This window comes from Bubalus bubalis, chromosome 8, assembly GCF_019923935.1.
Source record: "Bubalus bubalis isolate 160015118507 breed Murrah chromosome 8, NDDB_SH_1, whole genome shotgun sequence".
Lineage (NCBI taxonomy): Eukaryota > Metazoa > Chordata > Mammalia > Artiodactyla > Bovidae > Bubalus > Bubalus bubalis.
Window position 1 is genome coordinate 46,273,721 of NC_059164.1, and position 12,777 is coordinate 46,286,497.

Below are 12,777 nucleotides of genomic sequence, written 5' to 3' on the forward strand. Positions count from 1 at the left end.
GAGAGCTTACAGCATGCTCAGTGGGGCCTGCTTCTAGACGTTCTGGAAGCTCTCAGGGTGTCGTGGTGAATAGGGGCTGAGGGGCCATCACTGGGAGAGAGGAGGCGACCTGGGAGCAGGCAGGTTTCGAATGCTCTTCCCATCCTACCCTAGTACCTAGTACTGTTTCTCGGGAATGCCTTCCCAGCCTTTCCTGGGCTTCACTGGGCAGGCTGAGGGGTTTGATGTTGGCTTTCCTGGACTGTCTGGGCCTAGAGCTGAGGAATCCACAATTCTACAGATTATGAGATCTTAAAAGCTCATCTTTGCAGGAGCAGGGGGGCTGGAGATCGCCAGGGGGTCAGCCTGGCATTACCAAGTGTCCAGAATGGCAGTTCCTTAGGTACTGTGCTTTGAGAGGACCTAGCGTGTCACTCTGTACAACAGCATTGTATTTCCCTAAGTCAAGAAGGCTTTTTCCCTTTTTATAAATCTATTAAAATGTAAATACATTGAGAGGTGTTGGAGAATAAAAAGACCATAGAGAAATGGAACATAAGTTCGGTTTGGGGTAGAGAAAAGTATGTAGAGAGGTGAGGAGAGAGTCCTAGGGAGGTGGGAAGGGCCAAAGACAAGCTTAACCAACTTGGCAACATGGTCCTGGATCTGCCCTGTTGGCCACGCTGTGTAGTTTTTCATAGGACATTAAACAATTACAAATTGGTCAATAACCATTACGAAAGTTTCAGTATCCATATCTAGCATTAACATTACAAACAGAAGGATATTCTTAATATCCTTAGATAGTCTTAGTTACGGCAAAAAAGGCCCTTTAACACTGTTAAATAAACAAGGTCTTATCTAATACCTTTCCACTTAGTTAGAAGATTACCAAAACAAAAGTCATCTCCAAAGAAGATAAAACATACCACACATTGTAGTTGTCTCTGAAAAACTACAGGCAAGCCACCAAGAGGGGCTGACGTTCAAGGATTAATCATGAATTTTGATTTCAGAATCATTTCATTCAATAAAAAAGCCAACTAGGGACATTCATTTAGAAAACTGGTGTTCAGAGGGTTGTGGGGCAGCTCAAATCTCATATTGCACAAAAACTGCTCACTTACTTCCACATCTGTGAATTCAAGTGTTTTTCTACCATGGAGTTTAGTGCGAATCGAAAACGATCCCATCTTCTATCAAACACATAGTACCCTCGTCCCATGAGGCGACTCCCAAATGAGCAAAACTGTGAGGGGGAAAAAAAAACACATTTTAAACTTTGATTACAGGTTAATACGCTAATACAAGCCACACAGAGACAAATAACATTTACATAAAAACACACAGGGGTATAGTTTTCCTCAAAATAAAGAAGCAAATAGTACCGAAGCCAAAACTATTTCTGTGGGAGCTCCCAGATTTTCTGCAGAACCTCACAGGGTGAGTCAACAATACTGACATTCAATCGTCTGTGGCACTGAGGGTTACCTTCTCCATCCCGGGGACTGAGCCAGCACTTTCAGTTGAAAAAATAAACAAACCAACAGCAACAGTAGCCAGGACACTTTTTCAGCACCATGGGCCGGTCATATCAGCCATCTTCTCAAGGAAGCCGGGCTTCCCTGCTTCCCATCACAGGAATGGCAACAGCTGGTTCTAAGGTTCTCCTGTTGACAGATCATACCTTTCCTATCTGTTGTCAACAGAGCCACTTCCCTTCCAGCTGGGCTGAACCCCTTCCTCTCCTGGTGTCAGCCTCATCTCCCCTCCCATTAGCACTGCCAGGCTGCCTGGGACATGGCCACTGCCGCTGAGCTCTCTGCTGCTCCTTCTCTGGGCTGTGTCCAGTTCTTCCCTCCCTCAGAGCCTGAACGAAGACTCACCTTCCAGTCACCTTTCTCTGACTTACCTTGCCACTCTGAACTCCCATAAACCCCTATACACACTTCAGTACCTTCCACCTGGGAACAGCTATGTGGCTGTTCTGTGTGACACTGAATGCTTCTGTGGTGGTCTTGATGACTGCGAGTGTCTAAAGGCCACAGACCCCCATTCTCTTCTTCTTACTCCTCAGTATGAGGCTAGTAGGGATTTAGGCTAAAGGATGGACTATAGAGATAAGGTCCTACACAAAGTGTTCAGAGTGAACTCACACTTTGAACACAGGGCTGAAACATGAGCAGTTAGATGGTTAATATATGTCATTTGATGATGATGTTAGGACACCCAGAAGGCCAGCAGACAGAAATGCAAGAAGGTGACATTTGGCTGGTCAGAGCTCAGGCAAGTTTGCAAGTGACTCTATAACTCAAATGCAGCTCCTCTCCCTCCCCCAGGCCTCTCCCGGCAGCTCCCTGGCCTCCGTCCCAGACACAGTGCTGGGCTGGCACTCATTCCACAAACGCTTCCTGGAACCAGTCTTTGGAACAGTTCTCAGGAGGAAATGCAAGACCTTCCCTTTGTTTTGCTTCTGCTTATGTTTGGGGGTCGGTGGGCGGGGGTTGCACTAAAATCTTGCCACCCATCAAATCTGGTACTCCTGATGAAAAACTCTTTTCCGCATATTAAGTGCTTACTGGCCAAGCCAGAAAACATACAAAGGGAGTTCTCCCACATGGAAGCTGGTCCCCAACAGCATATAGGCACTGGTCCAGGTCCAGACATCTTTTCTTCCTTCGTCTCCTTGCTAAAGACACCCCAAATGAGGGTTCATTACAAAAATTGATTTAATGTATCAGTTGGCCATGAAAGAAGGGACAAAGCAAAGAAACAAATCCATGGCCTTTCCATTTAAATCAGCAAAACATGAAGGGCACACAAATCTGCCAGGCTCCGAGTTGAGCTAATCCACTGTAGCTTGGCATCATGTCATTTGGACAGAGATCTTGATGTGCTCCAGAGTCTGGCCTTCTGGTAGACAGCCCTGTTTCACTTTCAGACTTGGAAGCTGGAAGCCTCTTAACTGTCTGCGCTACCTATGTCTCTAGTTCAATAGAGATGCAAGGCTCAGCGCCCCAGAGGCTCCTGTTCTTGATCGCATATGGTGCCCCAGGCAGGGCTGTAGCTCCTTGCGGCATGGGCCACTGTGGCAGACTCTACTAGTTGCCAAGCTCATCAACTGCCATCTCACCCCCAGCTCTCTCTGTTTTTTCCTGGCTAAGAGAACCATGTTTTTGTTCAGATATCTGGCATGGAGCAGTGAGCAGGAAAGGTGGGTTTCTTCCCAGAACCCTGGGATGAATCATGGCTGGGATCATCCTGTGTGCTGTTTTAGTTGCTAAGTCATGTCTGACTCTTTGCGACCCCATGGACTGTAGCCTGCCAGGCTCCTCTGTCCATGGGATTCTCCAGGTAAAAACACTGGAATGGGTTAGCATTTCCTTCTCCAGGGGATCTTCCTGACCCAGGGATCAAACCTGCATTTCTTGCATTGGCAAGCATTTTCTTTACCACTGAACCAAATAGGAAGCCCCATCCTGTGTTCCTACAAGCCTATCCTCTGCCACTGATTGGTATAGGGGTGGGCATGTGACCTACTTCTGGTGGGTGGAAGGGAAGGTCTGCTGGGAGGGCTCATAGGAACATCTTCTTCCCTAAGGAATGACATAAGAGCATCTTAGAGGAAGACTCCCTTCCTGTTGGTCCCTTTCCCCACTTTGTAGAATGCAACTTGGTGAAGATGTGACATTGGAGCTGGAGCCAACATATCCAAACTGTCCGTGCATGAAAGGCAAAAAGGGTTGGGGAATTCTCCCTCAGCAATATGACATTGAAGAGATGCAGAAACAAGTCTGGAACCACTCACCTCTAGAATTCTTGCTATATGAGACAAGTAAATGGCTGATGCGCATCATCAGTATGAGTTGAGTTTTCTATTACTGACAGAGGCATTCCTAACTGTCCCTGTTTCTGTACTAGCCGAGAGGTTAAGTCTCAAGCTGTTAGTGAAGCACGCCGGTAGAAGTGGGGAGGGAGTCCCTCTCTTGATGCAGGGTTGATTTCACCTACACAGTCCATGCGATCTTGGGACAGTCAGAGCTAACCTTGAAGGCTTCACGCTGGGACCAGAGCAAAGCAGCTATGGGGTCCCATGTTTCTGGCCTCCCTGAATTGAGGTTTGTTGATGGTAGCACCAGGCATTCCTTTTTTAAGTGCTCAGAGGGCCAACACAAACAAGCTTCCAGCTGATGCTTCCTTATACCTCCCACCTGGATTTCAACGACCTTCTGAATTGTTAAAGTGGACTCTTCCAAGGAACTGGGGAGAAACTGACCTTTTCATTAACCTGCTATCATGCTGACATGAAATGCTTCCTTCTTTCCTACACACACACACACACACACACACACACACACATGAGTTTTGTGCCATATGGTCACACCTACTAAGAACAATAAAACTCAGAACCAACAGGGAAGAAAACCAGCCAGGGCTGGCACCTGGCACATTGCTCAGACAGACGGTTCCCAAAGCAGGTGAGCCAGACTGATTCTTGAAATCAGAGGCTGCCTTTCAGATGGGCAAGGCAGGAAGGTCAGCTCCCCAGTGCTCTTCTATGAACACCGTTTCTCAAGCATTATCACTTCAAGGTGCACCATAAATACTCAGGTGTTTAAAGGATTATGATCAGCTGGGTGCCCTTACCTTTCCTTCTGTGATTTTCAAGGGGATTTCTAAGGCAATCACTCAACCTCAGGGAAAGCCCTTTCAAAAAACACTGTCCTGGAGGCCTCTGCTTAGGAAGGGTGCTATCGGAGGACGTAGCCCCCTGAACACCACATAGCACAGGGAGAAAGAAATGCCCGGATGGAAACAGAAGGAGGCCTACCGCAAGAGGTCTGGGGTGGTGGGTGGAGAAATGACAGTCTAATAACTTCTCGGATTCATCGGTTCCGTCCATCTCCCCTTCATCACTTGACAGTCGGCTGGCGAGGTCACCTCCAACAGGGGGCAGAGGGGGTTCCGGAGTGTAGCCACTGTGATTTGAAGACGTGCTGCTGCTTATGCTATTTGCAGATGATGGTCTAAGGGCAAGAGAGAGCAAACAGAATAAACTTTTCTGAGGGAAACAGACCCACCCAGTTTCACCGAGCTCAGCATCAGAGCGATTAGCCTTCCTGATACATTAAGGAAGGCAGGTCAATGACAGACCTGCACAAGGAGAAATTTCAGGCTGAGAGGGGAGGCAGCGGCCAGCTCTCTATGCAATCGGGTGGAGCTGAGACTGCCCTGCCTGAATGCGGACACCAGGGAAAACTCCAACAGTATAAGCAGGACAGAAAATACAAAAAACAAACTCGTGTGGCAGAGAATTAATTCAACTTAAAACTTGTCATCTATGAATTCAGTGACAACTATTCATTCATTTGCATGTAAGGAATTTACACTTGCCTTGCAGTTGCTTCTCTCTGAAAGCAGACCGTGATGGGAAGATCAACCAGATAAACAAGCTCACATCAGTCAACAAAATGTCAGTGATGATGAAAGACAGCCTTACAAACAGAGCTACTGAACTACGACTTTATGACATTGCTACCATACCTACATGAAAAAATGTTTTGTCCCAGACAGGACCACAATTTCCTCACTGGAAGCCAAGCCTGCTTTTTAATATCAAGTCATATGTAGTTTAATTGTATCTTCTGAGGGTGAATGTTTCCATTTAATTTTTGACAAGCCACTAGACCCACAGATTGGCATGGCTGACTCAACAGTAGGTGTTGAAGAAATATGTTTCTCAATGAAGGAGTGAATTAATTCCATGTGTATAAACAATCCAACAGATCTCATCCCAGTCATGGCTAAGCTTATAGGAAAGCGGTGTCACAGTAAGAGGCAGTACCAAGGCTTTCTAAGCAGTGAACAAAAGAAAACACACCTCCGCATTAGGAGAAGAGTCAGAAGAATGGTCACAGCTAGTTGTTAGTTGTTTTGATTGATCAGGGATAAAAAGAAGTTTTAGAGAAGGGAAAAAAAAAAATCAGGTTTTTTTTTTTAATGTGGACCATTGTTAAAGACTTTATTGAATTTGTTACAATATTGCTTCTGTTTTATGTTTTGGTTTTTTGGCTGTGAGGCAGGTGGGTGGGAATCTTAGCTCCCGCATGACCAGGGAATGAACCCAGAGTTCCTGCATTGGAAGGCAAAGTCTTAACCACTGGACTGCCAGGGAAATCCTCAGGATCTTCAAAAAAAACAAAGAAAGGTTTTCTGCATTCTGTTTTGAAAGCTACCCCTTCAAGTAACATGAAGGGGCTTTTACTCACATACCTCTCTTCTCTCCCTCATTTTCACCTTGGACACTTTGTTGTTTTGAAATCTTTCTAGGTGTCAAATACCTGAGTCCAAACCAGATCCCCAAAGCACAGTCACATAAAAACAAAGCCACAAAGGTGGAGAAAAAATTGATAGATGAATGGGTAAATAAAACATGGTATATCCACACAATGGAATATTAGTTAAGTCTCAAAAGGGAAGGAAATTCTGGTATATGCTACAGCATGGATGAACCTTGAAGACATTACGCTAAGTGAAATAAGCCAGTCACAAAAGACAACTACTGAATGATTCCACTTAAACAAGGTATCTAGAACAGTGAAATTCAAGGCAGAAAGTAGAATGGTGGTTATACCAGGTGCTGGGAATGGGGACTTGTGTTTAATGGTACAGACTTTCAGGACTGAATGATGAAAAAGTTCTGGAGATGCATGGTAGTGATGGCTGCACCACAAGGTCCTTAAAGCCACCAAAAAAGATTTTTCTTTGCAAAGAAAAGCTGGTTTCCATCTTCATCTGGACCTTGTTTCTTCTGGATGTGCTGCAGGCATCTTGCTACAGACTTTGAAGATGGAGCCAAAAGATTGAAGAGGGTGGAATAAAAGGGCAGAGAAGGACAGCCAAACCCTGATCTCTGGGGACTGGTGCCCTTTCACCTCTGGACTTCCTGTCACCAGCAGTAAGAAATTTCCTAATTACTGAAGTGGTTAGTAAGCAAGGTTTTTTGTTACTTGCACTTGAAGTGTCCCAACAAGTGTGAAAAAGAGATTTTAACCTGTTTTTAGGACACAGACTGTAGCTGGAGAATGTTAACTGATGGGAAAGGAGCTGATCTACCACAGAACCCTGATAAGCAGGGCACCGTGAGCAGCTAGAGCTGCAAAAGTCACAGATAGGTGAGGACTGAACACAGCAGGAGAGCTGAAAGGCTTGATATTTGGTTGTGGGACCCACAGGTCATCATTGCTACCTCACATAGCCAGATGACTTAGCACTGCCCCACCTGCCTGCTCCCCCTCCAATCAACAGAGAAAATGAACTGAGATTCCAGACAGGGGGCCACCAGCTAGGAGGGAGCACAGGGCTAGAAAAAGGGGGACTGGGGGCTGTCCCTGGTCAGAGACTTAACTGGCACTCCCAGAATGCCTACTGCCCAGCACATCAGCAGGCAGGATTCTTCCCTTGGGAAACTTAATGGCTGCAGAGAAAACGCTTCCATACTTCGCATAAATATCAACAAAAGGCTGACTGGTGATGTGATGACCTTATGATTGACAGTCCCACACACAGACCTCCAATCAGCTTATTAGAGTCTTTCTTTTACAATGAATGGTTAGAAATCACCAAACACTCCTGAAACACTCGCCAACGTTAGGCTGACCAACCAAACATCAAACACATAAACACATACATGAAACAAACCTGGGGGAAATGAAGATAAGGGAGGAAAAGAAAGAAAACTAAGAAGCCTATCTTCAGAGATATTAGAATGGTATCACTTCTGCAAAGATGGTATCTTGTAGGATATTATAAGAAGCAATCAGATAAAAAGAATTGGATCCTGGTGACTTCCTTGGCAGTCCAATAGAATCCACACTTAAGAACTTGATCCACAGTTAAGAATCCACACTTCCACTGCAGAGGGCAATGTTCCCCTAGTCAGGGAACTAGGGTCCTGCATGTCACATGGTGCCATCAAAAAAAGAAAGAAAAAGTAAAAATCAGAACCAGATCCTAAAATTTAACAAGAAAATCACAAATTATTTAATATACAGTTTTAAAGGTAAAGTAAAAAAAAGCCTTTTAGACAGTGGGACAAGAGATTGGGAGACAACAGGAGAAAAGGGTAAGAGAACGAAAAGATCAGAGCAAAAGCTCCAACACCTCACTAACAGAAGGTTAAAGAGAATAAAGCTAACAGTGGGGATAAAATTATTTAGGATGTAATAGAAGATATCCCAGAAACAGGTGTTTCCAGATTTAAAGGATCTACTGAGTACCCAGTACAATGAACGAAAAAAGACCTATATCAAGGGGGATCCCTGGGAACTTTCAGAGCCCCATGCTTCAGAAATCAAAAATGGAATCAGAATGATACTGAACTTCTCAATAAAAATCTTTGATGCCAAAAGTCAATGGAAAAACTGCTCTCAAAATTCTGTAGGGAAATAGTTTTCAACCCACTTATATATTCAGGGAGATGATCAATTAAGTGTGAGAGTAGAATAAAAACATTTTCAGGTGTATAAGGATTCTAAAAACTGACTTCCCATGTCCCTTTTCACAGGAAGCTAATGGAGAAAACACTTCGTCAAATAAAGGAGCAAACCAAGAGAGGAGGCAGCAAGGGGCCCCGGGAAAAAGGTGCTCTAACACAGAGAGGGTAAAGTGAGCTCCAGGATGGCAGGAATTACTGTTTTTCACTCTCTGTTAGGACTATTTGGTTTTTGAACAACATGTCTATATTCAGTTCAGTTCAGTCACTCAGTCATGTCTGGCTCTTTTCGACTCCGTGAACTGTAGCATGCCAGGGTTCCCTGTCCATCATCAGCTCTTAGAGCTTGCTCAAACTCATGGCCATCAAGTCGGTGATGCCATCAAACCATCTCATCCTCTGTTGTTCCCTTCTTCTCCTGCCTTCAATCTTTCCCAGCAGCAGGGTCTTTTCCAATGAGTCAGCTCTTCGCATCAGGTGGCCAAAGTATTGGAGTTTCAGCTTCAGCATCAGTCCTTCCAATGAATATTCAGGACTGATTTCCTTTAGGATGGACTAGTTTGATCTTTGTGTACTCCAAGGGACTCGCAAGAGTCTTCTCCAACACCAAAAAATTAAGTTTCATTAAGAAAAAAAAAAATCTGGGGGCTTTTGTGGTAGTCTAGTTGTTAAGAATCGGCCTACCAATGCAGGGGACACAGGTTTGATCCCTGGTCAGGGAAGATCCCACATGCCGAGGAGCAACTAAGCCCCTCAAGTCACAACTGCTGAACCTACATGCCGCAACTACTGAAGCTGTCATGCCTAGAGCCCATGCTCAGCAAGAAGAGAAGCCCTGGCTTGCTGTGACTACAGAAAGCCTCTGGATGCAACAAAGACCCAGTGCAGCCAAAAATAAAATAAATAAAATTAAAGAGTTAACAATTAAAAAAAATATATATATATATATTTCTAAAAAGAAAAAACCCCATTTTTAATGGTTGAAACACTCAATAGTAAGTTCCGGGACTTCCCTGATGGTCCAGGGGTTAAACCTCCATGCTTGGACTGCAGGAAGCATGGGTTTGATCCTTGGTCAGGGAACTAAGATCCCACATGCCATGCAGCATGGCCAAAAAGGAAAAAAAATAAATAGTAAATTCCAGTTGCCAGACAAAAGAGAGGAGGCGAGGGAAGGAGAAATCATGGGGATTCATGGAGCATGAAAACTGCGAGTTCCAGAGCAGAAGCAGCTCTGAGAGCAAAGAGAGACATGAAGGAAGGATGCCAGGCGTATGTGTGCACGTGTACGAAGAAGGGGCTCTGAACCTTTTCCTCTTCAGGCCTGAGTCACGCAGGGCGCAGGCACCCTCCAGCAATGATGGAGTGGTGGATGCTTTTAAGACCTCCTTCCAGCTCTGACTGCTGCCCTCCAGGGTGGGACTTGGAGGGATGGCGTGTGCTGGAAGCAGCCTGTGTCTCTGAAAAGCCAAGGGTTGGTGAGGGTGACCGGGAACAGGGCTACTGGCCATGAGAAAGTGTGGGAAAAGTCTCGCAAGTGTGTTAAACTGCTGTCCAACCCTTCTTCCTCAGCACTACATCACACCTTCCCTCTCCATTTACCAGTCTGGTCTAAAGACAGTGCAAATGATGATGGTCCCTGTCCTATTCCCCTCAGGGAAACTTAAAGTCCCCACCCCCAACACTCTGAGGAAGCTCGAGCATCAGTCAAGTGCTTTGGGGAAGAGCACAAAGGAAACTGACCTTAATTGAGTCCCTAGTGGTAAAGAATCAGCCTGACAATGTAGGAGACACAAGAGATGCAGGTTCGATACCTGGGTCAGGAAGATCCCCTGGAGCAGGAAATGACAATTCATCCAGTATTCTTGCCTGGAAAATTCCATGGACAGAGGAGCCTGGTGGGCTACAGTCCATGGGGTCACAACGAGTGGGACACAACTGAGCACACACACACACATACGTGTAGGCATGTCACATATTTCACATTTTCTCATCAGAGCTACCCACTGCCTTAGGTGTGTGTAACTATGACCTACATTTCTCAGATGAGGACACTGGTTGCCAAGCTAATAAAAAGTGGAAATGAGACTGGTCTGTCTGCTTGACTTTAAAGCCCGAACTACTGAGAAATGGGTAGGAAAAGCCCAGGGATAAACCTAAGTCGAGGAGAGAAATGGTTTCCACTTTGGTGATTATACTATCAATGAGTCACAAACTGAAGTAGCTTTCACTGCAGACTCACCTCTGCCCCTTCTCAGGTTTTTAGGACCTTCTGCCTCTTTCCCCGCTGCCTTCGTCAGTCTGAGATTCATTGGTGTTTGCCATTTTATACTTTAGGGTGAGATGTGTGTTCATCTATGAGACAGAGGGGAAGGTGCCCAGACCTTGTGAGCATTGACCTCCACAGCTGACCTTTCCTCCCCTCCTGGGGGCCAGAGCCTGGCTTGTTAGAGCCCAGCTCAACCCTCTGCACCTCCCTCTGCCTTTCCAAAGAGTCCTGATGGCTTTGGTTGGCCTGGTTATCCATAGCCCTTGGGCCCTGTGGGGAAAGCAAGGTGTTCCCTTTGAATTGGGGGCAAGAAAGCAGAGCATTATAGGTATGTTATCCAAGGGCCCCCAGGTTGAGGGACAGAGGCCAGGAGGATAGGTGAATGGAAACCAGGTCACAACTAGGCCTTCACTGGCTCCCACTGCTTTCCCACTGACTACCATGGCCCTTCCTACCAGCTACCATCAACTGAGTGCTTCTTATGAGCTTGATACTCGCACTTAATTTTCCTTAGCTCCATTTGGCAGATGAGCAGTTTAAGGCCAGAGAGGCTGAGAGACATGACCATGTTCATTTAGTTAGCAGACAAGGAGTTGATCCTTGCACTTTCCAATCCTATTCCAAACCTTGCTAGTTGACTTTTACTTTTCTAATCCTAGGCTCAAGTTCCTCTTTTAGAAACCCGTTACAAGAATGGGTTGGAATTCAAAAATATGAGAACTGGAATATTTTCAAGGTTACCAAAATGATATTTAAGAAGTAAATGTTACATAGTTAGCATTTCCTACAAGAGAAATTCACAATTCGAAGGGATTACCATAATTCCACTCACGAGTCATTCTTTGGGTCAATTATAGATAATGAATGCAATTGAAATATCTATTATATCATTAGTATGAGGGAAATAATGGTTTTAAGTCTAATGTGAGTACATTAACTTCTGATCATGCCTTTTAGATCTCTGATAGCATGGGGTCTTGTTTGAACCTAAAACAATCGAAAGAGAATGTTATTTTCCACTAACTTTGGAACAGAGTTCACCCCTGAGTCTTCTGGTGCCTTGAAAAGCATCCTCAAAAACTATTCTCTTACCAACATTTGTAACGTGCTCCTTGGCCTCCCTGTCCCTTTCAGAGACATTCTTTTTGCTGATTAACCTCACCCTCTCTCTTTCTTCTGTTTCCCTAAAAGAAAATAAACACCTGGCATTTCTCTATTGACAAATATTCCCCTGAAAATTACAAAAAAGAAACAGAAAAAAAGCAGCTCTTAAGGTCACCTGTTTTCATTTTTTAACGGCTGTCCTTGGTTTCACTGCTCAGCCAGGTACCACTGCTTGGGTGTGAAGTGCCAGCATTAGTCAAAATCGATGGAGCAATGTATAATAAAAGAGAATTTTCAGGGGCTTCCCTGGTGGCTCAGTGGTAAAGAAATCCACCTGCCAGTGCAGGAGACATGGGTTTGATCCCTGGTCCAGGAAGATCCCACATGCCATGGATCACTAAGTCTGTGTTCCGCAACTATTGAGCCTGTGCCATAGAGCCTGGGAATTGCAACTACTGAAGCCCACACAGCCTACAGCCCGTGCTCCACAATAAGAGAAGCCACCACGATGAGAACCCCACACGCCGCAACTAGAGAGTAGCCTTCATCAGCTAAAGCTAGAGAAAAGTCCGCGCAGCACTGAAGACCTAGCACAGCCAGAAATAAGAAATGAAATAAATACAAAGTGGGGTTCCCTGAAGTTCTCAGTGAATCCGAGGTGATCCCTTGGATGCGCAGTGGGTTCTGGGTATACGTGTGATGAAAGCAGGGCTGAGACGGCTTCAGGTGGAGGCAGGTTTGCTTTTATATCAGGTATATTTTATGGGAATAAAATAGTTCCATTGCCACCAAGAAGTGTGAAAGCTAGTGTATACAGAACTGAAGCCCTGTCCAGAAGTTTGGAGCAGAACTGTCTCCTAGACTCTAAAGCAGAGGCAATCTCCTTCACCAACATCTGGCATTACAGTGAGAAGTCATTATAAAAGGATCT

The 12,777-nt window shown here is 45.2% G+C and overlaps 1 protein-coding gene across 12 annotated transcripts in view; it reads right to left on the bottom strand.

Annotated features, from left to right (window-relative positions):
- The window catches only part of ATXN7L1 (ataxin 7 like 1), a 388,443-nt gene that overhangs the window by 12,125 nt on the left and 363,541 nt on the right, over positions 1 to 12,777 (bottom strand). For all 12 annotated transcript variants that reach the window (XM_025291076.3, XM_025291075.3, XM_044947166.2 and 9 more), the window contains 2 exons: positions 4,811 to 5,006; positions 1,107 to 1,228 (listed from right to left, as the gene is read on the bottom strand). In XM_025291076.3, the coding sequence (XP_025146861.1) occupies positions 1,107 to 1,228; positions 4,811 to 5,006 (318 nt within the window). The remainder of the gene's footprint in view (positions 1 to 1,106; positions 1,229 to 4,810; positions 5,007 to 12,777) is intronic.